Source organism: Podarcis melisellensis (genome assembly GCF_964234715.1).
Source record: "Podarcis melisellensis genome assembly, chromosome: 8".
In the NCBI taxonomy this organism is placed as follows: domain Eukaryota; kingdom Metazoa; phylum Chordata; class Lepidosauria; order Squamata; family Lacertidae; genus Podarcis; species Podarcis melisellensis.
In genome coordinates, this window is record NC_138540.1 from 71,502,680 (window position 1) to 71,527,231 (window position 24,552).

The window sequence follows — 24,552 nt, forward strand, 5'->3', positions numbered from 1 at the left end:
ACACAACAAGAGGCAGGTCCAAGATGGCTGCACACGAGTCAGCATAAACATTCGCTGGTTGGGGCAACCCTTTATTTCCAAGCAGGGGAAAATTTTTTTAGCAGCAATTCCCATGGGACCACATAGGCCACCAAGCCCATCAGTCCACGCAGTGCACAGAAGTCTGACTGTCCATCCAAGCACAGAATGTTGAAATCTCTTGCACCAAGGAAGGGAATGGCTGGCAGGCCACATGCCGCTGAATGATTCAAGAGGGGCTGTGGCCAGGAAAGACCACACAAGTCAGAGAAAGCACTGACCAAAAGGGGGAAGGCGGCATCCAGGCTGCAAGGGCGGTAGGATGCTGGCTCCACATGCTTCCCCCTGTCCTATTCCCCCCTCCCCCCTCCCCTCCCCCCCCCAACAATGCTTACCAGTTGCAGCAAGGTCCTAGGTAGCAACAGGACCTGGTCTCTAGACTGGCCACAGCCAGGCAACCTGACCCATCCCACCTCAAGTCCTGGCCCACTCAGACTCTCACCTATGGAGAAGTGCTCTCTGGGCACTGGTTCCCTGCCCTACAGTCAGTCCTGGCCCGTCCAGGCTCTGGTGCAACAAGGGAGTGCTCTCGCTGGGCACTGGCTCCTAGCCTGCCGGGCCAGTCCATCATCAGGAGCTGGCAGCCGTGCCCTGGGGCACGCAGACACCCATCAGTGCAGTCTCGTCAGTGTCTCGGTGCCCACGCCCGCGGAGAGGATAGTTGAGGCCAAGTCCCTCAGGGCGCGAGCCGCCAGCAGTCCTAGTCCGGAAGGCCGAGGTGCCCAAGTGCAAGGAGGAAGAGCCCAGCCCGGGGGGGTTGCAGTCCAGATGGCGAGGGCCCAGAGAAACCTCCATGGCCTCGGGAAGCGGGGGAGAGAGTGGGAGTGGAGGGCGCTGGTACGGAGGGTGCCCGCTCGGGGGGAAACATGGCATGGCCTGGCTGGGCGTGGGCTTGTGAGGTAAGATGTGAGGAATACTCTCGTTGTCGCCGCTGGCCCAGAGACGCATCTGCTGCTGAGGGGGCGCCTGCAACCACAACAATAAAAAAGAGGGAAACGGTCAGTTAAAGATGGAAATGGAGGGGTTGAGCATGTTAAGGACTGGGGCGACAGAAAGGGCACGGGGAGCCAAACAGGCCAGAGCCTGACAGGCAACGTACTTGAGGACTCTGCATCTCGCAGTCTGCATGCACGGTGCCCATGCTGCCGTAGTAACGATTGCTGTAACGGTAACCGCGGTTGTCGTTGGAAGAACCACTGGAGCCGCCTGATAGGAAAGGAAAAACATACACAGCGTCAGAGGAGCAGAACAGGGGCCAAGGTAACATTTAGGCACAGAGCAGGAGATGCTAGGAACAGCTAGACCGACACCCTCCTATGGGGAGAGGTGGAAGAGTATCAGATCACGCAATGGAGATGACTGAGGATAGAGCTGGCAGCGGAAAGGAGGCGGAGGGAGAGATGGACGTACCAGAACTAGACACAGAACTGGTGGTGCTGGTGGAGTGGCTGTGCTCCGTGCCCAGGCTGGGTGAGGTGCTGGCGCTTGTGTTGGTGCCCTCGTCGGCTGTTTTCTTGAAGAAGTTGTGCTGCAGGGCATAGAAGGGGGTGATGCGGCTACGGGGTTCATAGTCCAGCATGCGCAGCACCAAATCCTTGAACTTCAGGTAGTCCGAAGGCGAATGGCCCTGCTCCCCTGAACGGCGCCCGCCAGGGCCTCCACTCTCCACCCCCAGCACTTCGTGCAGCCGCCGTGTCCCTGGAACCTTGTAGTCCTGAAAGACACCAAGGAACGGTATAGTTAGGCAGACAAGTTACAGCAAGATAGAGAACGGTCTGTATCAGCCAGGTGGGGTGTTGTGCTACTGTACTCAGTAAAGGCAGAAACATCATCAGTCATGCCAAGTTTGTATTTGGAAAGTAGAAAAGAATTCATTTTATCACAACACAGGACAAGGCTATTTTATGTTCCTAAACCTAAGGAACTCCTTGTTGATTGTGAAATTGATGCGTTTAATTAGAAAAAAATCACTGTCAATATTTACTAAAGATTGGAGAAAGGAGTTGACTTAACTCTCTGCAAAAAGCAAGGACCACAGGGCTTCTTATTCCTGCCCAGGAGTGCCATGCGTTTCTGTCACATGCACCATTCATGTTAAAGGATAGTTATCTTAACACACTTGCAACATACTTGCCCCATCTATTTCAAATCACCCATGAAAACAAGGGTAACAACTGGGGGGGAGCCTGCTTCTGCGCTCACAGAGAACTCATCTGCTTGTTCCAAGGCGTATTAAAAACTCATGTCTTCCCACCTGCATTCTCAAAATAATTCCCCCTCTTCCCTTGAGGTTTCTAGTCTCTTAGCCTGGAAGTCTGAGGGCAGAGCCTGTGCCTTTAGGTTGACTAGTCAATACAAATTATTTTCTACCTCCTTGCCATAGAAGTAACCGAAAATGATGGATACAAAACCAAAGTCCCAGAACAATATACAGTTCAAATGTCATTGGAAACATTTTGTGGCACACCACAACAGGTCCCACCCCCTGCTAAAACACAAAATGTGAATAGCAAAACTGACAATTCAAAATCTTGTGCTGTGCAGATAATCTTAAAAACAACTGTTGTCTCAGGCTCATTTTAAAGGGAATGCAGAGGAGGAAAGGGCTGAAGATAGGACAGCTGTGCTAAGCATTACCTTCCTGCCATCTTTGCCCCGCCGGAGGACCCAGCCCCCCTCAGGCAGCTTTTCAAAGTACTTCCGAGCTTTGGGAGCCTGCTCCAACATGTGAGGGGGTGGCAGCCCCAACACCTCCACAATCCGGCTCATCTGATCGGCCTGCAAGGGAAAGGCACAGAATCAGGAACACAAGGTGATAGTTCCCAGCCCCACATGGCTCTTCCTGGCTTTCCAAACTCACTCCTTGTTTCTTTGAGGGCCTTCTAAATCCATTCATTTGTCTCCTTGAACCAAGGACCTATTCATGCAGCTCCACACACTTCAACTCCTCCTGCCAGCCAAGCCAAGCCAAGTTGCTGCTGCATTCTTTGTCTCGATTAGGTGGTTCTGCCCAGCAAGTTCAACAGCTGCCCTTGCTAAAAGCTAGCTGCTACACCAAGTCCTTTGGAGCATAATAGCCAGGGGCTAATCTCCCCTCCCCTCCCCTGGCTCGTCCTCTTTCCACCTACCTCATTGGCGCCACTGAAGAGGGGCTCTCCTGTGTGCATCTCCACCAGGATGCAACCTAAGGACCACATGTCAATTGCCAGGTCATAAGGCATGCCCAGCAGCACTTCAGGTGAGCGGTAAAATCGGCTCTGGATATACTGGTAGATCTGCAGGGAAGAAAAGGAAAGATAGGATCAGCTGCTGCACTCTGGGGACTGGAAGGTCACAACAGGTGGGTCTGTCTTCTTTCAGTCCCTTTGCTTCAAATGTTGGCCAAGACAAATAAGGTGGTCCAGTGCCTTCTAAGGCCCTCATCCAGCCAAGAGCAAGCTGAAGAAGTCCTAAGAAAACGAGGGAAGCTGTTCAAGCTGACAATTACAAACTTCTGATGTTGACCACTAGGAGGGTCTCAGGTCAGGCACTGGGAGAGGGGCTGCAGTTGGAGAGGTCACACCAAGGGGTCACTCACCCGCTGGCCCAGCTGGCAGGAGCTGCCAAAGTCCACAATCTTGATGGCACTGCGCTTGGGGTTGCAGAGCAGGATGTTCTCAGGCTTAAGGTCACAGTGGATGATGCTGAGCTCAGGTGTTGCCAGGAAGAGTAATGCAGTGCACAGCTGCTGGGCAAACTTGCGTGTGAGGTTCAGAGAGACGCCACGGAAGTTGGTGTTACGGAGCAAGTCGTAGAGGTTGTAGGACAGCAACTCAAACACCAGGCACAAATGGCTCCGGAACATGAAATGCCGCTTCAAGTGCACTGAGGGTGGGGTGGAGAGAGAAAGTGTGGTGGAGGCATTGCTAGAATACTGCAGCTCCCCATTGATGCTTTGACAACACCCTGCAGCCAGCACTTGTGAACCTCACTGACATATAATTATGACCTCCAGGCATCCCACATGAACATTTCCCACAGTCTTGGACCACAGATCACTGAGTGCACCACATCTGCAAGCAAAATGATGAACCAATCTCTCCCAATGACCTGAACCCCCACCGACTTCAACTCATGCCCTAACCAGTCTCTCAAACACTATCCAGACATTCCTTTAATCAATCACTCACTTATGCAGAGCCTTCCACAAGTTGCCACCAATCTAAATGAAGCACTGGAGACTTCATTTGATGTGCATCTCACCAGTAGTGCTCTCGGTGACCCACTCACACTTCTCAACTAATTCCAAAAACATATCTCTGCAAACTCTCACCAATGTAGTATTTCATCTCTGTGTCATGCTGGTTCATCAGTTCCAGCAATCGCAATTCAATCTGAGCCTGGCTCAAAAATGCCTTCTTGTTCTTGATTATCTTTATGGCCACCCACTCCTGAGCCTGTTGGTCATAGGCCTTCACCACCTAGCAGGGAGAAAAAGACACATCAGTATAATGTTATCACAGTGGTGCCAAGAAGTAATGACTTTGGGGAGAACCACCAAATCAAAAGTACCGCTGGGCAGGGGGAACATTCAAGCGTCCACGCACATAGTGGTCCTCTTATTTATTTATTGCTCTTCCTCAGAAAGAGGCCAGGGTGATGTACATGCGCAAAACTTTGCTTAGGATGGCAATGAAACGTCAACCCCAGTTACTTAAAATCAGGTCAGAACCCAACAAGCTGCCTTATACCAAACAACACTAATGGGCCATCTGGCTTTTACTTTCTATATCAAGGACAACCAAGGTGATGATGTCCAGATGTTGTTGGACTCTCATTGTAGTCCCAGCCAGTGCTGCCAGTGGTCATGGATGATGGGAGCTGTAACACCTGGAAGATACCACGTTGGTTATCTCTTGTCTGTACTGACTAGCAGAGGCTCTCCAAGGTTTCAGTAAGGTATCTTTTCCAGCCCTGCCTGGATATGCTAGAGACTGAACCTGAGGCCTTCTGCAAACTAAGCTTCTGCTCTACCAATGAACTACAACCTTTTCCCTTTGGCAAGACTACAGGCTGTATGTTCCTGTGACTGTGGGGCATGCTCCATTTGATCTTGCCAAAGGCACATTTGCTGGGGAAGGAGAACCTAGAGCAGTGTTCTGACCAATGATCACCAGAGCACAGGCTGCAACTTGCTATGTAGTTACAGATGTGGATACAGAAGAAGTCTCTCTCCTGGTTGTCCTCTGACCTGTCCGAAGGATCCCTTGCCAATGAGCGAGTCTATTTCATAGCGTTCCAGCCAGCGCTCCCCGTTGCGAACAATGTAATCATAGTTGTCGTCATCGTAGCCCTCGTTGTGCACTTTCCGTTCCTTTTTGGTGCTTGTGTCCTCGGGTGCCACCTGCAGGGCTCGGCGTTTCTTCTTAGCATAATAGACCTGGCAGCAAAACGCAGGGTCAGTGCACAGAATACAAGGAACCTTTCTTTTAAGATGAGGAATTACACCTCCCCATAGCAGCCCGGGGAAGCAAACTAAACTCTCTGGCAGGGCAGAAGAGCTAAGGAATGGTGCCATCAACATGCCACAGAAGGAACAAGAAGTGCAAAGAAGTTTAAATCATCACTATTCCCAATGCTTTAAGGAACTGGTCAAAGCTGTCACCACAGAGAAGGTCCTCTTACCTCATTGATATGTTTGTAAGTTTTGATAAGGTCGACAGATAGCTTGCGCAGTGGGGCTGTGGCAGAGTCCCGAAAAGTGAGCGGGATTCTTCTCTGCAGGATGGCCAAGTCTGGCATGATCTGTCGGAGAAAAAGGGGGGGGGGGATAAGTCCCTAAAGGTCATGGGCTTGAAATAGTTCCATGATGGGGCTAATAGCATGTGTTCCAGCCGCCAGCAGGAAGCAGCGATTGACAAGGGTTTCATTCTATTCCACTAAAAACCCTGTTTTATGTACTTGGAGGTGGAAGGATTGCAGGAGACAGAGAGAGTGAGTGAGTGAAGGGGTCATGCTGAGATTACTAACCTTTTAAACTTAGTAGATTCAGTCTGCAGCCCACATCTAATTTCCCCCACGGTGTAGGAAAGAGGTTGCTATCAGCCCAGGTGAGGATGACTGCTTGGGCCCAGGTTAATTGGCTCTCACCACACATCATGGCTGATTCCAGTAGCAATTGCATCAGGGGTTTGCTTCATCCCACAATGACTCCCCTCTGCATGCCTTGACTAGAGACTGAACTTAGAGCCTCAAACCTAATAGCCATTGTCTCTATGATGTGAGCTAAATAAACACAGAGATTCACACCTGTATCAGCCTCATGTAGATTTTACTTGGAATGACCACAGGTTGAAGAGTGGGAAAGGAGCTGAGCCAGGCTGAGCTGCTGTGTGTATTTACAAGCATACAGTCTGAAGAGGAGACAAGTGATTCAGGGGGAGCCCCCGAAAAGGCTGAATTTCCAGTAAATTACCTGCTGATGCTCAGCCATGGGCTGGATGCTGGAGAAGGGAGCATGGCTGTGCTGGCTCGACATGATTGTCTCAGTAGGAAGAGAGCGGCCCAGAGAGGCAACCTGGCTGCAGGGCGGCAGCTGGCATTGTGGAGTGCTGCTGCCACCTAGAGGGCACAAAAATAGTTTGGTGAGGATTTTTTTTTTTTAATCACCACACATGCCTGCACTTCCCAGAAATAGCTCCCTGCTTTCACCACAAAACGCATTCCAATTTAAGAAGAGAGTCAGGTATCTTGATTACAGTAGGGGTGAGGATATGGCCAAGAACCTAGGTTCTATTCTTAGCTTTTTAATGGGAGGGGGGCAGTAGATCCAATTTCCTGAAACAACCCAGGATAGAGAGCTTCACCCAGTGAACTGAAACAGTGACACAAATGTATTAGAAAAGACAGTCTAAAAGGTGTTTGCATTTCATGGTATTATTAAGCAAATTTATATTTGCAACACCGAAAACCACAAAACAGAGTTCAGGCATAAGGGCTGGCGCTTAATATAAGCATTTCCCAGCCTTCTTTATTTGTTTTAATTACATTATACCTTCATTATACTAAGCAAGGGTCCACTAAATTCTGCAACCTCAAGCTACCACAGCTTGGGGGTGGGGTGGGGGATGGCAGGCCTCTTGTTATCTTTCCCAGACTGACTGCATAGCAGCTTTAAGTGAATGAAAGCTGAGAGAAGAGCATAAGGAAGCCATCAACTGTTAGCACTGGGATCAAGACTATGCAAATAGGAAAGGAGAAGGCACATATGAATGACTCCTAGATTCAACTGTTCCCTTAGTATGGCATAGTGTGGCTAGGGTGTTGTACTTGGACCTGGGTTCAAAACACTCTCCAGCCTTGAAGCTCACTGGGTGCACTCCAGCTCTTTTTAGCGGTCTTATCTCCAGGGATATTAACAAAATAAAATGGGAGAAGCAGGACCATGTATATAACCCTGAGTCTATGGGAGGAAGGGCAGAATCATGAAATGTATTCCTGAATGTTTTAAGGTCTAGGTATTGTGTTCCATGTTTTGTAATCAAGGATGCTTACCTGAGTGCATGTGCACCTTTACCATTAATGGCATTTTGGGAAGGGAAAGAGCCAAGAGGAGAGGCTACAGCTTGAACTGTGCAGAGGAGAGGTAACTACAGAAAAACAGGCAGAGGTGTTGGCATGTCAGACACGGTCAGAGGCTCTAGCAAAACCATAGGGATTGTCAGAACTGAAGGAAAGCTGGGCAAAATGTGGTCAGTATACTGTATCTTATTATGCAGCCACACCTCAAAGTTACAGGTCTCTCTTTTGAAATGTAGTTAAAGAGAGGGATTCCCTCAGCACCCACTGGGAGTCAATATCTGTGCTGTTTCTAACATGATTTCTATCTATAGTTTGCTTCTCCCCCCCCCCCAAAACAGCAATTCTCCATAGGTGATGCTATGAACATGTCAACTTTTCTTACTGCAGGTTACTAAACAGATTTATACCCCCTTTTGGAATAATTCAGTTTAATTCAGTTACTGTTGCCATGTATTTTTTTTAATGTCTGTTTTTTAAATGTCTGTTTTATTATCTGTTTTAGTTTTGAAATACTGTTAATTATCATTTTAATATATATGGTATTTACTACCATGGGACCATCTGGTGAAGGATGGTTTATAAATACCCTAAACAAACAAACAAATAATCAAAAGATACAAAACCGTCTTTTATGCTACTGGTGCCCAGGACATACATTTCCATTTTGCAGACACTTCTGCCCTGATATACACACCCATATATCTATTAGAATACATTCTTTACATTAAAATTTATATTACTGTATTAGCCTGAATATAAGCGTCACTTCTTCCCCAAATTCCGACCATGAAAAGTTAAAGTGCAGCTTATATTTATGACCTTATGGTATGCAGCCAGGAGCGCAGCAAAGTGGCGCCTGCCCCGCGCGTAGTCCCCCATCCTCTCTCCCAAGGCCGGGATGGGAGACAGCGAGGTAGGGGAAAGGCCACCAGCAACGCAGTACGGCTCCCCCACCCCCCATGCAGCCAGGAGCAGTGAGGAATGGAGCGGGTTATATTCAAGTATTTTTTCTTCCTTCCCCCTCCAATTTTAAAGGTGCAGCTTATATTCAGGCAAATACGGTATTTTTTACAACTTGGATCAATTGATGTGGTCCCCTTTGAGGTATGTTATGTTTCCCCTACTAATTTTTAGTCCCAAAGCCAAGAGAGGGATCTGGATGAAAAGCAACAGTAGGAACAGAAGCTTCCCAGCAAACCACTTTTAAGGGATGGCCTACCACAGACAACTTTCTTATCAAAGTGAACCTCCACGAAAAATGATCTGCTAACTGAAGTTCTAATATTACTACATAAACATGATGGTGTATACTGTTTGCTTACAACAAACAAATAAAATAAAAATTATATGATGTGAGAACCTATAAGGTCTACTCTTGCTTTAAAAACAAAACAAAATCTGACGTTCTCACAGTGTTGAATTTTGCAGCCAGAGTCATGTTCTCTGCTATCCCAGAACACACATACCCTTGCTAAGAATTCAATAATAGCCAAGACTACTATTCTTTTTAAAAAGCACTTCTAATATTATTTACTTATGTAATAAAAACAGTTAAATTACTCTGAGGGATTGTGAATGCAACAACCCAGATATGTACCCCCCCTCTCTCCAGTATTTATTTTTAATTTTTATTCAATTGTATTTTTCTTTTTCTATTTCCTTATTTCTTCCAAGCCAATTCTATTACAAAGAACAAACCACCTACATAATTAAAAAGCCAATTCCCAGAGCCACACATTAACAGAGCCTGAGGGGCCACTGCAACACAGACCCTCCTTCCATGTGCACACACCTTGCCCTTCCGGACACACATTTCACGAGTATAGATTTTACAATCTAAGATGTCAGAACTTTATTCTCAGTGGCTTCCACGGAATTCCATGGAGCAAGGGGAAAAAATTGGAGCACATTTGAGAAAGGCAGAACTCAGTGCCTAGAGCAGGGAACAATTTAGGCCTCATCTAAATGCAGCTCTTGAATTCCCCCTGAACGAATCTAGACCCACAGAACAGAATCTAATCGTAGAGTTGGAAGGGACCATGGGAATCATTTAGTCCAACCACCTGCAATGCAGGAATATTTTGCCCAACGTGGGGCTCAAACCCACAACCCTGAGATTAAGAGTCTCATGCTCTACCAACTGAGCTATCCCAGATCATTGAATCTTCCAGTTCAGTACTGTCTACTCTGGGGTACTGTCAACCCAGCACCCATGAAGGCTTTTTCTGGAGTCCCCAGGCCCAAGGTTGCAGACCCTCAATATTTTTTGGATTTTGCGGGAAGAGGGGATGGCAGAACAGTGTAGAGCAGTTGCTGGAGCTGGAAGGGCAAGTCCTCTTGCATTATATTTGTGGTTTTTTGGTGGTGGCAGGAATCATTTTCCTGTTCCCTGAGAATCCCATCATGTTTGGTTTGTTGCCTGCCAGTGATGTAGAGCTGGCGGCAGGCACTTGCTTCACCCCATGAAAAGGTTATATATGGATGCTTGACTGACAGATGTTCCCTTGGGCAGAGAAAGAGGGAAAGATGTACAGTGGTACCTCGGGTTAAGTACTTAATTCATTCCGGAGGTCCATTCTTAACCTGAAACTGTTCTTAACCTGAAGCACCACTTTAGCTAATGGGGCCTCCTGCTGCCGCCACACCGCAGAGCACAATTTCTGTTCACATCCTGAAGCAAAGTTCTTAACCTGAGGTACTATTTCTGGGTAAGCAGAGTCTGTAACCTGAAGCGTCTGTAAGCTGAAGCGTATATAACCCGAGGTACCACTGTATGTGTGTGAGAGGGAGGAAGAGAGGAGGTATGAACAAATGGTGGTCTGTGAGAGAGGTAGAGATGCACGGAGATGTGGGTGGCGCTGTGGTCTAAACCACCGAGCGTCTTGGGCTTGACGATCCTGCACTGAGGAGCCGCAGAGACAGAGGCATATGTGAGGGGAGTATGTGTGAGACAGCTGTATGTGCTGTGATTATGGGAGAAAGAAGTGTGTGTGTGAATGTATAGTCTCTGTGTTTATGTGGTCTGTCAAACAGATGGAGAGATGCACTTGGGCAAAGAAAGGGAGAGATGTATGTGTGGTTGTGTATACAGTGGTACCTCGGGTTACATACACTTCAGGTTACATACGCTTCAGGTTACAGACTCCGCTAACCCAGAAATAGTACCTCAGGTTAAGAACTTTGCTTCAGGATGAGAACAGAAATTGTGCTCTGGCGGTGCGGTGGCAGCAGGAGGCCCCATTAGCTAAAGTGATGGTGCTTCAGGTTAATAACAGTTTCAGGTTAAGAACGGACTTCCGGAACGAATTAAGTACTTAACCCGAGGTACCACTGTAGTTGAAATATGTGTTTAAGAGAGAGAGAGAGAGAGAGGGAGAGAGAGAGAGAAAGAGAGAGAGAGAGAGAGAGAGAGAGAGAGAAGGGTGGATGTGCATAAGATCTGTATGTCACAGTTTTCCCGAGCAGGATTTGAACTCAGAACCCTATTCATGCAAAGCATGTGCTCTACATGGCTGTAATTCACCTAAATGAGAGAAAAGCCAAGCACTGTATTTAGGGACACTATTGTCTTCAGCTCACCAAAGCACAGTCTATTCTTCCACAAAGACCCATTACACATATTAAGGACCAGTACCATATATAGGCCCTCCCTCCACAAATACTCAACCTTTCACCATATTTTTCACTTGTGCATTGTGTTTTTAATATTTTATTGGGAGCCGCACAGAGTTGCTGCGGCAACCCAGTCAAATGGGTGGCATATAATTAATAAAATTATTTAATATAATAATATAATTTATTGCTAAACAATTACACTGCGGCCTTACAATTTCTTTATGTAAACATCCTCAAGCACCGCAAGCAAATCATATGTTGCATTACTCAGCAGTCAAAACATAGGGGCTGGTTCACACATTAATGCAGCATGTAGTCACCACATGCAGCGGGCAATTAGTCATGTTGCTAATGTTATTATTTATATTTATATTCTACTTCTACTGGCAAGGCGTCAATGAAGTTGTACCTTTACAGTATTATATGCTGTTATTCACTGATTTTACCTAACAACTCAAAGCAATACAGGCAACGCTCAGCTAATGCAGGGGTTACGTTTCAGGGATGGCATGTAAAGCCAAAATAGTGTATAGTCAAAGCACATTGGGTTCAACGGTGGGTGGGATTGCAAAAGCCTTTCCCCCCAGACAATTGCCCTCTTTCCACCCCCTTTTTAATTTTCTACATCTGAATGTGTACAAGTTAAATGTGGACAAATTGCAAGTTAACTGTATACAGATAGCAGTTTGTAACTACCTTGTGCATGAATCTCCCCGGGATCGGTGCATGCACAGATTCCACTTAGACCTCTGAGTGGGGAAGCAGATGCAACTTGACTAGAAAATCACATGAACTATTCTTAAATTAGTTGAAAATATATTAAATATATTATATGGAAGTTTATTTAATATTTTTATTAAATCTACTACTTCCTTACATTTAAAAGCCCTAACCGCCATTGGAAAAGCAAAGCTCTTCGCCGCCCCAGGGAAGCACAGCGCACCCTCTGCCACCAAGGAAAGGCGCAGCGAGGCCCTCCATCTCTGTGGGGATGCTTGAAGAGGCCCTCCACAGCCATGGGGCTGCCTACAAAGCCCTCCGCTGCCGTGAATATATATTGTGATATATCAAGATATTGTGATGTTTAGTTGATGATGTATTGTGATATTGAAAACCAGATATCGCCCAGCCCTACTTGTGATCCCCAGCAACTGGTAAAGTCATACTATCTCCATCATGGCTAGTAGGCATTGATAATTTGTCTAAGCACTTTTTAAAACCACCTGACATATCACTATCACTATTTCCATTTTACTAGGCAGTCAGTTTTAATTTACCCATGGAAGTTGGAGCTAGCACCTAGATTCATATAGCACATATTATAAAGAGTGAATGAAGATGAAGAGGAGTCAGGCTAGAAGAACCAGCCCAGGTCTTACAGACTATGCTGCCAAATATTTAGGCTGTGAGGTAGCAGTGGCCTAATTGGGACTAACAATTGACAACTTCAGTTTACTTCACTTATATCCTACCAGAGCAACATGAGCTCAAAACAACTTGCATTTTTATATTTTTCCAAATCCTGTGACGCAGGATGGCAGACTATAGTAATATGTCCACTGTAGAAACCATAGCTGGACAGGGGTTTTGAACAGGGACTCCCACATCCAACCTAGCACTTCAGCCACCGGACCACACTGGTTCTCCGCATCATAGCACACTAGCAAGATAGGAGACCACCAAGAAAACCTGAGTCTGAAGCATGACCCCTACAACACTGTGGAACCATTCAAAAATATGTATCTTTAACACCTACAAAGTTTGTGTTTCGAGTTACATAGCTTTCCTCTTGCTTGTGCTTCTGGCTGCTCTCCACCAGGGGGAAATTTGCCCTTTTAGAAATATAGGTATTGCTGGCCGCCCTAGACAGAGCTCAGTTTGTACATAAAATGCAATTTTATTACTATTGCTGGTGCCTCGGCAACCATCAGAACTACTAGGTACTATTCTTAGCTGTGGAAAGGACATGTTAGAGTGGCTGGAATGAAGTACAGCAGCACACAGGCAGAGAGAGCTAATGGTTTCTATTCCTAGGTCTGCTACACGGAGGCACAAAACTCAGTACCGATTTGGCAGAAAGAGTGCTTGCTTGAGGTCCCACTAGATCCAATTCCTGGCAACACAGCACCCCTCTAACACCAAACTGGCTGCAGCTGCATGCTTATTAACACAGCTAGTTAATTAATGGAAGGGTTTCAAAGCTGGGCTTCTGCCCTTTATGGACAGACTAGTTGAGTGCAATTTCTGGCAAAGAAGTGCAAGGCTACTGACATCATATTCCTTATTTATTTAACTAAGGGCCTAAAAAGAGACAGACCCACTTCCCAACCGGAGGTTGGCACAAATAAAAACAATGTGGGGTTTAATAAGCATGTGACATTGCAAGTTTTCACTCAGAAGCAAGTTGTGGAAGTTCCTTTGCAGCTCAGCCTGACTCTAGGGTTTCTCCTAAGCCTCTTCTCACAATGAAGAGCTACAACATCTATCTTTAAATCAGGGGTTCCTAATATGGTGCTTGTGGGCACGCATGTGCTTGCCTTTCCTAGTGTCCACAGGGTCCGCCCCCGCTGCCCACTGATATCAGACTTGAAAGAATCTTTCCATTGTAGCCAATAGAACAGGTTGCAGGGTGTGTGTGGTGCCCACAACAGTTTCTTCAGTATGCCAATGTGCCCATGGGCCTAAAGGCTTGACAACCCCCATTTCCCCAGGATTGATGTCTTTATTAATAAAGAGGGCTATGTACCATTCCAATATGCCTGAGTTTGTCAGGCATAGTGTGGAATTTCGTATTCTGAGCAGTTTAGTTTCCAAAGCTTAAGATCAGTTTTTTCAGCTGTTATAGCTGAGGAGCAAAGCTTAGAAGTATCCAGGCAGTGCCTAATGAACCCGCTAGAATTGTGCTCTGCCTTGCTCAGCTCCCATGGCTCATATTCCCCCTTCTCTTACCCGCCAAAAGCTACTGGTCCTCCATTCCCCATCCCCTCTCATCTTTCATTTCTCCAATACTTGACCAACCCCCCCCCCCAACACTCCTTGAAAATCATATGAAATCTCACACAGACACTTGCATAATTTATTATCAACATTAAATCTGGAGTTCCTAAAACCACTGGTAAGAGCCTATATGTGAAAGTAAAAATTCCAACACAGAGTCCAGGGCGCATTCTATTTTCTACATGCAGACTCAGGTTGACATATATGAAGATTTGGTCTTAGATTTTTCATTTAAGTTTCAAAGCCAAGAGATATAATTTTGCTCTTTGCCTGTGGCTCTGCTTCTCTTTTAAGGCATTTTCATTTATAAAAGAAAGGGTCACAGATTGTACATTTCCACTTCCCTTTTAGTAAAACATGCAATACCCTAATCCACAAAGATAACAGCTAGTTCCCTATAGAGCTCTACAACCATCAAGCTACAATGATTCAAAGGGTGCCAAAACTGCATATGAAACATCCATGCAAAGGTGGTAGCTATAAGCATGCTCCTTATATGTGTTTGCGTATGTATTCACAATTAAAAACTTATCCTAACTCAGTCACATAGCTCATGTAGTCCTGAAGACCTACTCCTTCCCAGAGTCTCATTCTTGAAGCACTGAAGAAAAACCATACCTTGTGTTCCAAGCAAAGCTATTCAACATATTTTTAAAAAACCAATCAAGCCCAAACCCTAGATTTCTTGGCCTTCTTCCCCAGGGTATTTTCAGATTTCACCTAAGCCCATTAAACACCAAAAGGAGACAACAACCTCCGTCTCCCATCTACAGAGACTTTCCTCAGTGCATAATAGTCCTCCAGCTTCCTTCTAGTTCTCCCTTATGCAGTTGCCAAGTCTCCCTCAGTTGCTGCTCTTGGTCTCATAGCTTAGAACAAAGACATATACGATCAGATAATCAGTATTTTCTCATTTGCCACACATGGTCCCTACCTGTGACCATTTTCCTGTTGTAGCAGGCTGAGGGCAGAAAGCAGGAAGGCTCCTGTCGGGCCCAATGCGTTTGCAATGTCAGCAGCATGGTATTGAGATGGGTCTCAGTGCTGGAGGGGATCACCATGGGAAAAGCTATCTAACCACACCATCTACTCAAGTCCACACCATGGAAAGCTGTTCGCTGAAGTCCACTTTTTGGCTGTTGATCGCCCAGGTTGTGCTCCCGAGAGTCTTAAAGCCACTAAGCAGAAAGCAGTGCTACACAGCTGTCATTGCAGGGGCTATGGAAGGTCAGCGGGCGTGGAATGCTCTCTTGGCTGGATCAAAGCAAACAGCTGGTTACATGCCATGGCCAAGTGGAAACTGATCAGAGGAACAGCTGACAAAAGGTTTCCAAACGCAGGCCAGAGAAACCACTAAGGAGAGGGGCTGAAACGTGCCAATTCCAAACTCCTCTTTTCTAAAATGTTACCTCCAGGCCACTGTTTGCCTCTTTGAACTTTCCCAAAGGAATTAACTCATTGGTGCTGGTTTCTAAAAACCTGAATGGTCACTGAACAAGCTGTTTCTGCTAAATCCTTAGAGACAAGAGGAGTGTGGGACAGGAGTCTAAACTGACCGCATGTTATCACTATTTTTGTAGAAAAAAATAGTAATATAAAAAATGCAGTTTCAGAATCTTTATGAACATGTAATCATTTTGTGAGGGTTTTTGCAGGGTGGAGGTGATGTTAGCATAAATTTCCAGACCCCATTCTCCTGGTAACTAGTACCTTGGCCAAACACCACTGCAATAATAGTTTCAGACATTCACTCTGAGAGGTGTGTGTTTGTTTTGGGGGGTGGGACTAAAGTATCAATCAGGCTTTCTGACAGGCAAATATAGTATTTTACAATGGATCTCCCGCTTCCCCAACAATCAGTCTCATTAAAAATCCAAATGAGGCAATATTCAATCTTTGACTGAAACTCTTGTATCTTTTCAAATCAGAGCAAGCCATTGTCCATTGCACTGATACTTCTATAACCAAACTTTTGATTCCAGCATCATCAAACCATCATCCTTTTGGCTCATTTTAGCTCACACTGCTCCCATCACCATGAAAATCCACATCCACCACATGCAAAAGTGGAAGTGTTATGCAAGAAGATGGCAGCCAGAGCATATGAATCCAATATCAGGAGGTACTATTTTGAGGATTTCTTCACACCAAAACTTTTAAGAGTTGCTACACATTTTATTACTCAGCCCAAACAACAATGTTCATAAGAACCTCAGGTCTGGTACACAGTTTATACATTTTTTGGAATAGAGTGTGGCTTGGGAATGAGGGCCATAAATACATTTATTAATTTATAAATCACCCAGGGAAGGATTCTGGACAATGTATTTCAAACATAAGAGCACCATACAGTAAAGGTAAAGGGACCCCTGACCATTAGGTCCAGTCGTGGCCGACTCTGGGGTTGTGGCGCTCATCTCGCTTTATTGGCCAACAGAGTCAGCGTACAGCTTCCGGGTCATGTGGTCAGCATGGCGAACCAAAGCAGCACATGGAAACGCTGTTTACCTTCCCACCAGAGCGGTACCTATTTATCTACTTGCACTTTGACGTGCTTTCGGACTGCTAGGTTGGCAGAAGAGGGACCGAGCAACGGGAGCTCACCCCGTCACGGGGATTTGAACTGCGACCTTCTGAGTGGCAAGTCCTAGGCTCTGTGATTTAACCACAGATATATAAATAAAAAAAATTAATTGCAAACATGAAAGCATTTTAAATTGATCTTTGAAGGATATTGGATTGAAAGTAGAAAGAGTTAATTCACTATCTATTAATGGCAACTAAAATCTTAACTGCACAGACCTGGAAAAGGAAGAACCTCAACAACTGGTAAAAAAACTGTTGGAAAAATGATTAATGGCAAAGCTAACTTATTGGAACAAAGAGAAAACAGAGAAGGAGCTTGCAAAATGAACTATTTTGATATTTTTTTTAAAGAATGTAATTTTTTAGGAAGTTTACTTGATCTGGATTAATAGTCTTAGGAAGGAGTTATTTATTGTTGTAAAAATTAAATTTGAATGGTTAATTTAAAATGAATACTTAACTGATATACTTAAATGTATGACTGTAATGTACAGAATTATTGGAGATATACAATTGTGAATATTGTATATTGTTAACATCATTTATTTGTTTGCCCACTTTCTCTAGTTAAATCATATTCAAGGCAGCTATGTTATGATTTGCAAAAAATTACAGTCTAAATCACAATATCTAAAATATTTGTTTTGTGTTTTTTGGTAGCAAATCATTAAATGTTTTCCCTTGGCATCTGAAATCCAGTAATGTTGAAGACAGGCCCACTTCTAAGGAGGAATCATTCCAGAACCAGAGATTCTCCTGCCACAGAGGAGGCCCTTCTATGTGTCTCCAAATCCTGGTGGGACTACAAGCAGAGCATCCCAGCCCACCGAACTGAAGAATTTAATTGCCCAGCATTGAAAAAAGTCAACTATTTAAAGCAAATCAGAATAAAATAGACAAAATAAAGAAAACAGGTAATAATAATTTATTATTGTCTGAATATTTAAAATAGTAGGTTTATTCTAGCATAGACTTCTAGTGAAACTGCCAGTTTGAATAACACAAGTCAATTGTATTCTGTTCTGCAAGCTTTTTTACTTTTCTATGCAAATTGACCTTGCATTTTGATTACTTTCCACTGTTGCTTCTATCTCAAACCCCCATTTGGTCATGTCTGGCCAGTATTCAGCTTAGCTCACACAAGACTGGTTCAGATACAAGTAAGCTTCTACCTCGCATACTCACTCCAAATTTGCACCTCCTGAACATCATCTTTTTGCCATACTTTGCTGTTACACACAAACTGGTAAACTATGATTTGTGCTTGCTCTCCCAAGCTAGAATTGCAAATAGTGATCAAACTGTGTTGTGAAATGGAGGGAATCAGAGCATGCAAAGGGAGAGAAGACTACATAAGACGGAGACTTCCTCATGGGAACCAAGCCACACTGGTAAGACTACTGCCCAGATCTAATCCTGAGAAAGCAAAACTAGTTAACTAATATGATTCTTTTTTTCTAGGAAGAAGGGAAATCCAAATCAACCACTTTTATCCTAAAGTAGGCTGGCCAGTGGGAATACAGAAATGGAAATTTATACATTCCTATTCCCTGCTACTTTCCCTTAGTAGTAATATGTAGCTATGAAGCTTGAGCAAGCAACTCTTCATTTAGAAAGGGGCACTGTACAGGAGTCATAAGAACTACCAGTCATGGGGCAATAATTCTCAGGGTTAAACTTCCTGGTCTTCATAACCAGTGCTTTTTTTTCTTAAAAAAAATGTTTAGGGGTACTCTCATTTTCCTACTCATATTGAAATACTGCCTCTCAATGAGGCCAAACTTAGATTAACCAAATGTTTAGGGGTATGCACCCCCCTGCGTCCCCTCCAGAAAAAAGCACTGTTCATAACACTGACTATAGCATTTATTCTGATGTGCCTGGGAAGCCTACAGTGCAGATGATGTTTAACATAATAATCCTGAAAAATCCTAGAAACCTTGTACTCTTCAGCAACCATAGCCACAATCTAAATCACCAGTCCCCACAGACAGGGATTTTTTTCCTTCTGCCCCACACTGATCTCTCATGTCTGCACTAGACATCCTTATACACCTCCATACAGCTGTACTATTCAACTCACAGGTATCAAGGCTTAAATTATTTGGTGTAAAATACCAAATAGGTTCCAGTATCAACTGTTCTTTGACCAACAGGAGAAAGAATAGCTGTCCGATGGTTGAACAAAACCCAGAGATGTTGACTGGGTTTATGACCAGGAATACTGGGCACTAAGTGATCATTCTACACAGGAGAAAGGCAATAAAGCATACTGAATATTATCCAGCAACTGGCTATTCAGGGCAGTGAGCACCTCAGGTATTGTATCTTTGTATCTCAAAACAGCTTTGCCGTTCCTCAGCTCATGAACCGTCAGGCAGAGATTCAACTCATTCAGTTCTAGGTGTTGATGTCTGCCAGTCTGTTGGAAGTGCTGTCCAAACACTTTATATGAAGCACTCACAGAGAAATGGTCTCCATGGCATGTAACAGTCACAGCCTTTTATGCTGACCTAACTAGGCTCAATGACTTCTATGTGACATGACATCGGAAGAATGTGCATAATCCTTTATATATAAGGTGGTTGAAGCTGTGTCTGGCCAACATCTGAATCCTAACTTGTTGGGCCACAACACCGGGGAAGCAAAATTCTCAGTCACAATCTTGCATCCATGTTAATACTTTCTGGCTCCAAAAGCAGACCCCACTTCATGAAATGGCTCCATCATACCATCAGATCTCTGATCAAGATGGTTTATATTGAAGGAGATACTGTTGTGAACAGGGTTGATGAAACAACTGAAAAGTATGTAGGTGCAGACAAGCCCACCAAAAATGAATACAGAAGAATATGATGCTGCAGCTCAGAGACAGGTGTAACTTCTTAAAAAGAGACAAAACTGAGTAAAACCTGTAAAATACAGGAGGAGAAAGGCAGAGCTGGAGGTCAAATCAGTTCTTCCTAGAATCACATGCTTTTTCCTAATTCCCCGTCCCTAATTAAGCTGGCTTTATCCTGCTTTCGGTCCAGCCCCAACACCATTCCTATGGGATGTGTTCACAGGGAAAGGCCTTTCTTTCTAAGGAGCATAGGCTGGGGCCTTAAAAGCAGAGTGATTTTTTTACAGCAGCACTCACCAATAGCTGATAAACATGCACACACCTTCATATTTTGTTATCAGAGAAATGATGTCGTGCATGAATCAAAGAGAAAAAATGTGCACAGAGCACTTTCAGCAATGCCATTAATTCAACTTAGGCAAATGTGCATGGTGGGGAAGAGGTCAGTTCAAACACAGTTCTGGTCATAATAGCAAAACCTCAGAATCCAGACTTGGAATCCGAACTTGAGACCTCTAGTTTGATCCCCTGGCTTTGGAAAGATGCCCTATACCTCAAGTATCTTAGGCTGGTGCACACACCACCCTTTCATAAACTTCCAATAAAGATGGTCCAAAAATTCCTCAGGAAGATTATTTCAGTATGAATTGCTCTTATACTTGGGATATTCACTCTGCTAAACATAAAAAATGGGCTTTTCATCCCAAACTTAAGAACTTAAGGAAAGAAAGCAAACAGTGAGCCCCCTTTCGGAAATCTTCTGTTTGAAGATGAAGAATGTCCTGTGACTTTCCCCACCTATAATATGCACCCCAGTCTCTTGACCTTTTCCTCATCTAATTAGTTCTTGCCTCTCCTCTGAATTCTCTGCAGCATGTCAAAATAGTTTTTGAATTCTAGTACCTGTAAGGTACACAGTATTCAAATAACATATACTGTTGGAGGCAGTATGCCTCTGAATACTAGTTACTTGGAATCATAAGTAAAGAGAGGGCTACTGCCCTCATGTCCTGCTTGTGGATTTCCCACAGTCATCTGGCTCATCGCTGTGAGAACAAGAAGCTGGACCAGATGGACCTTCCTTATGATCCAACAGGTTCTTCTTCAATTCATATGTTCTTACTATTAACTCCTGATATAAGTCAAGTTTCCACTGTCCCCTGCTGGCATAAATTTACTTGCCTCCAATAAACCAAAAGTTATTCAATGCTTCAAAGCATTCTCAAAAACCATGTTCCCCCAATTGTTGAGGCACTGTTCTCCCATTCATTATACTGCAGCATAGAAGGTCAGAATAGTTTGAGAGGTGTAAATAAAGAGACAGACTTCTCGTTTTCAGCTTTACCTCAACTTTATTGTACTTTTCTGACCATCTGTTCAGGTTCTGGTGCCTTCAGGATCTGGTGAGCCCTTCAAAGTTCTGCTTGGGAAGAAACTATGTTTTCCTCACCAACTTGCACAAGTGTGCTATCCATATCTATGCTGAAGTAGTGTATTTGCTAAATTTCCTTACTTGATCTGGGGAAAGTGTTTGCAAGCTACAAACATGCACTGGCTTCAACCATGGAGGGGATATCTTCAATGCCTGGTTTCAAGGGAAGCTCTAGGAGGACAGGATCTCTGGGGGGGTGGCATTTGTTCTATAGTTTTAAAAGCTGCAGCAAAAGCCTTGGTGGTATCTGAGAAACATTCTACATACAACATTTTGTGATGCAAGTCCTGCATCACAACACAATTAGAGGTAGAACTGTTGGGCTCTTGACTAGAAATTTGAAGCTTTATGAGGAAGGCATAAAGAATACCCAGTTACATGCTATATTTCAGGCACCCAGTCAGAATGGTCATAGCTTGAAATACTATCAGTCCTGAAAGCTCTTGTTTGCTCTCTAGACCTTCAATGTGACAGACCCCTTCATTAACTCTTGGTGCACTGCAGAAGCAGATCAGGAGAGCTAAGACCTCAAAATGTCTCATGCAAGTGACCCACAGCTGCAGAGAAAGACAAAAAAGCCTGGTGGAAGACCACTGCTCTCCCAATTATACTTTTAAAGAGTCATTTTTGTGGCATATTCTATTTTCCTTATGCAATCAACTCCTGGGATGAGAAGAGGTTATATCTCTTCAGGAGGAAAGAAGATGCCACCATTTCTTCTCTCTGGAGACAGAAGGAAATGTCTTCACCCAAGTTCCCCAGCTGGCTCCCTCATGAACAAACAGTTCCAGTAGGAGAATTCTAGTTTGCCCATTGGCTGATTTCTGTTTAAGCTCCTGCGTCCTGTTGCTACAGCAGGGGCACCCACCAAAGCAGCCCTGGCCTGTGTCCTGTCTCATGTCCACCCTATACCTCTATGATTGGAGCACACTGGCAGGTAATGATTAACATCTATGACTATGCTATTGCTTGTGCTGGTGCTAATATTTTATAGCCACAATTTTTTATATGCTTTGTACCATTAAGATGCTTATTGGTAAACTTGCATGGTATTATTGAGTTTAGTATGTTGTGAACTGCATAGTGAATACAGTGGTACCTCAGGTTAAGTACTTAATTCGTTCCGGCGGTCCGTACTTAACCTGAATCTGTTCTTAACCTGAAGCACCATCACTTTAGCTAATGGGGCCTCCTGCTGCTGCCGCGCCGCCAGAGCACAATTTCTGTTCTCATCCTGAAGCAAAGTTCTTAACTCGAGGTAATATTTCTGGGTTAGCGGAGTCTGTAACCTGAAGCGTATGTAACCTGAAGCGTATGTAACCCGAGGTACCACTGTACAGTTCAATAGGTGCAATGTAATAAAAAACATGCAAACAAAATGCTTGGCCTTCTGCAACAAATTCAGAAGGGGGATAGAAGCAGCTCAGTGGCATGCAGACTGAAAGGGAGGGTCTCCTATCAAGTAATCTGAGGTTTACTAGCCCTAATGTGTGCTAGAGCTAGGTTTTCCAATTAGGCCTCCTAAGGGAAAGGAGGGGGATAAGAGTTTATGGGTGCAGTTTTTGGAATCTGCCACAGCCAAATTACTGCAACAAGGCAATTCCTTCCAACAACCAAGAACCGTAAAACAGATTACCAGATGAGAGATCAATTTAAAAACATTGATAGCGGCAGCACAAAATAGTTGTCTGAGGAAACAAGGGGGCTAAACCATTACAATGTACACTAACCGCTGAAACGAAAAGAACCCTAACGTATTTTCAGACATTCATGGGGCGGCCCTATGATTTCTGAACATGTCAGCACTATCAGCTCTACCACTGCAATGGCTTCTGATGGAACTGTACAGCAACAGCCGCCCAGTCCCTACACAAGGAGAATGCACAACAAGCTTTTTGAGACTGTGTGTGTCCCTTGCCAAAGCAGTTTCATGCTGTGCGGCGGGGGGGGGGGGGAGCAGACTGGGGAGGGGCTGAGAAGAGGAAACATGTTACTTGCTCTCTTTGCAGCAGAGGAGAAATTAGCCAAGAAGCTGCATTTCCAAACATGTAGGGCTACCTAGGGGAGTTTCATTCCGTTAGCCCACCCTGGCACTGTACGTCACTGGCACAGGGCCAAGCCTGCACTCCGCTTCCAGGCCACAGGCTACACATTAACCCTCTGCTTGGTCCCTGTTCTGCCCTGCAGATTTCCACCAGGCAGCAAATTCAATCCCCGCCTCTTCACTCGCTTCTGTGCAGTGGTGCCTCTGCCATGGCAACAAGCTTCTCATTGGAGAAGCGGAGCTGCCAGGGAACCAATGGGAAGCCAGGCGGTGTTGCTAGGTTCTCCGGGATGCAATGGGCTGATTATGCCCAAACAAAGCAAGAAAGAGGAGAAGGCGAGAGTCTCCAAAAATACCTCGGTAAAGAACTGGCTCTCCTTCCAGGAACAGGGGCTAGAAATAACCTGCAAAGGGAGACCCAGCAACAACAGGGCTCATGGTGCTGGCACGATGCCACAGCCACTCACGGCAGTCGTGATCTCTCCTGTTCAGTGACTCTCAGAGCCAGCTGGGTGCAAAACTCTCCCCCAGTTCAGAATCCCATGGGGTGCTTGAATTGAATTTCCTATCTGTCTCCATCCTTCGGTGTAACTGGCAAGGCTAACATAAAAGGCTGCCTGGCCTGGCTGCAATTCCCTAGCTGTGCCTGCCTTTTCTTTTGCCAGCCACAGGGCACCAGGTATCCTCAACAGAGGTTCACTGCCACAGTTCTACCAGATCAGAGGTTTTGGACATTTCACGGATTCCTTAAAAAGGACAAGGGTAAAAAAAGGCTAGGTCTCCACGTACAACTCGACTGCCTTGCACCCTAGTCAAAAACCTATAATCTACTGTCAAGGTTCTAGCCAAAGGTTCCTGAAATGAGTTAGGAGCCTCACTTTTATTTAAGCCTAAGTGCCTGCTAACCTGTGTTGCAGGTCTGCATTTCTTTGCCATTTTTTTCTAACCCACTGGGCCTAGAGACTCAACTCAAGCTACTGGAGATGTGGAAATAAAAAAAAAAAGGTCAGGCAAACCCAGTCTAAATTAGAGCCTTCAGAAATGCTCAAAAAATTAAGGCAGCAAACAACCTTTGCAGAAAATTCTAATGTCATATGATCCAATGTGGAAGGATGCCAGCTACTCGTCTGTCCTTAGAACAGGAGTGGGGAACCTGCAGCACTCCAGATGTTTTGGACTCTGAACACACATCAATCACAGCCAGCATGGCCATTGGACACAGATGTTGGTAGCTGTAGTCCAACAAAATCTGAAGGGCCACAGATCTTTCCCTGACTGAAGAAAAACATCTATCTATGATTTACATCAGAATGCCACAGAGTTCATTATAAACCTGGGAACTTTCAGACTACTGTCACCTTAAACACTGAGCACTGAAAAACATCTTGTTTGGCAAAA

The 24,552-nt window shown here is 44.8% G+C and overlaps 2 protein-coding genes across 4 annotated transcripts in view; both read right to left on the reverse strand.

Annotated features, from left to right (window-relative positions):
* Nucleotides 1-24,552, reverse strand: part of IL20RB (interleukin 20 receptor subunit beta) — a 139,900-nt gene that overhangs the window by 67,613 nt on the left and 47,735 nt on the right. The window lies entirely within an intron of this gene.
* Nucleotides 47-24,552, reverse strand: part of DYRK1B (dual specificity tyrosine phosphorylation regulated kinase 1B) — a 32,753-nt gene continuing 8,247 nt past the window's right edge. For 2 of the 3 annotated variants that reach the window (XM_081920623.1, XM_081920622.1), the window contains exons 2-11: nucleotides 6,533-6,678; nucleotides 5,743-5,862; nucleotides 5,309-5,497; nucleotides 4,391-4,538; nucleotides 3,656-3,942; nucleotides 3,207-3,353; nucleotides 2,716-2,856; nucleotides 1,489-1,792; nucleotides 1,178-1,284; nucleotides 47-1,044 (exon numbers count right to left, since the gene is read on the reverse strand). In XM_081920623.1, coding sequence (XP_081776749.1) covers nucleotides 649-1,044; nucleotides 1,178-1,284; nucleotides 1,489-1,792; nucleotides 2,716-2,856; nucleotides 3,207-3,353; nucleotides 3,656-3,942; nucleotides 4,391-4,538; nucleotides 5,309-5,497; nucleotides 5,743-5,862; nucleotides 6,533-6,595 — 1,902 coding nt within the window. In that variant the 5' untranslated portion in view covers nucleotides 6,596-6,678 and the 3' untranslated portion in view covers nucleotides 47-648. Of the gene's footprint in view, nucleotides 1,045-1,177; nucleotides 1,285-1,488; nucleotides 1,793-2,715; nucleotides 2,857-3,206; nucleotides 3,354-3,655; nucleotides 3,943-4,390; nucleotides 4,539-5,308; nucleotides 5,498-5,742; nucleotides 5,863-6,532; nucleotides 6,679-15,184; nucleotides 15,445-24,552 lie in introns of those variants that run through there. The other variant, XM_081920621.1, reaches the window with a different exon arrangement.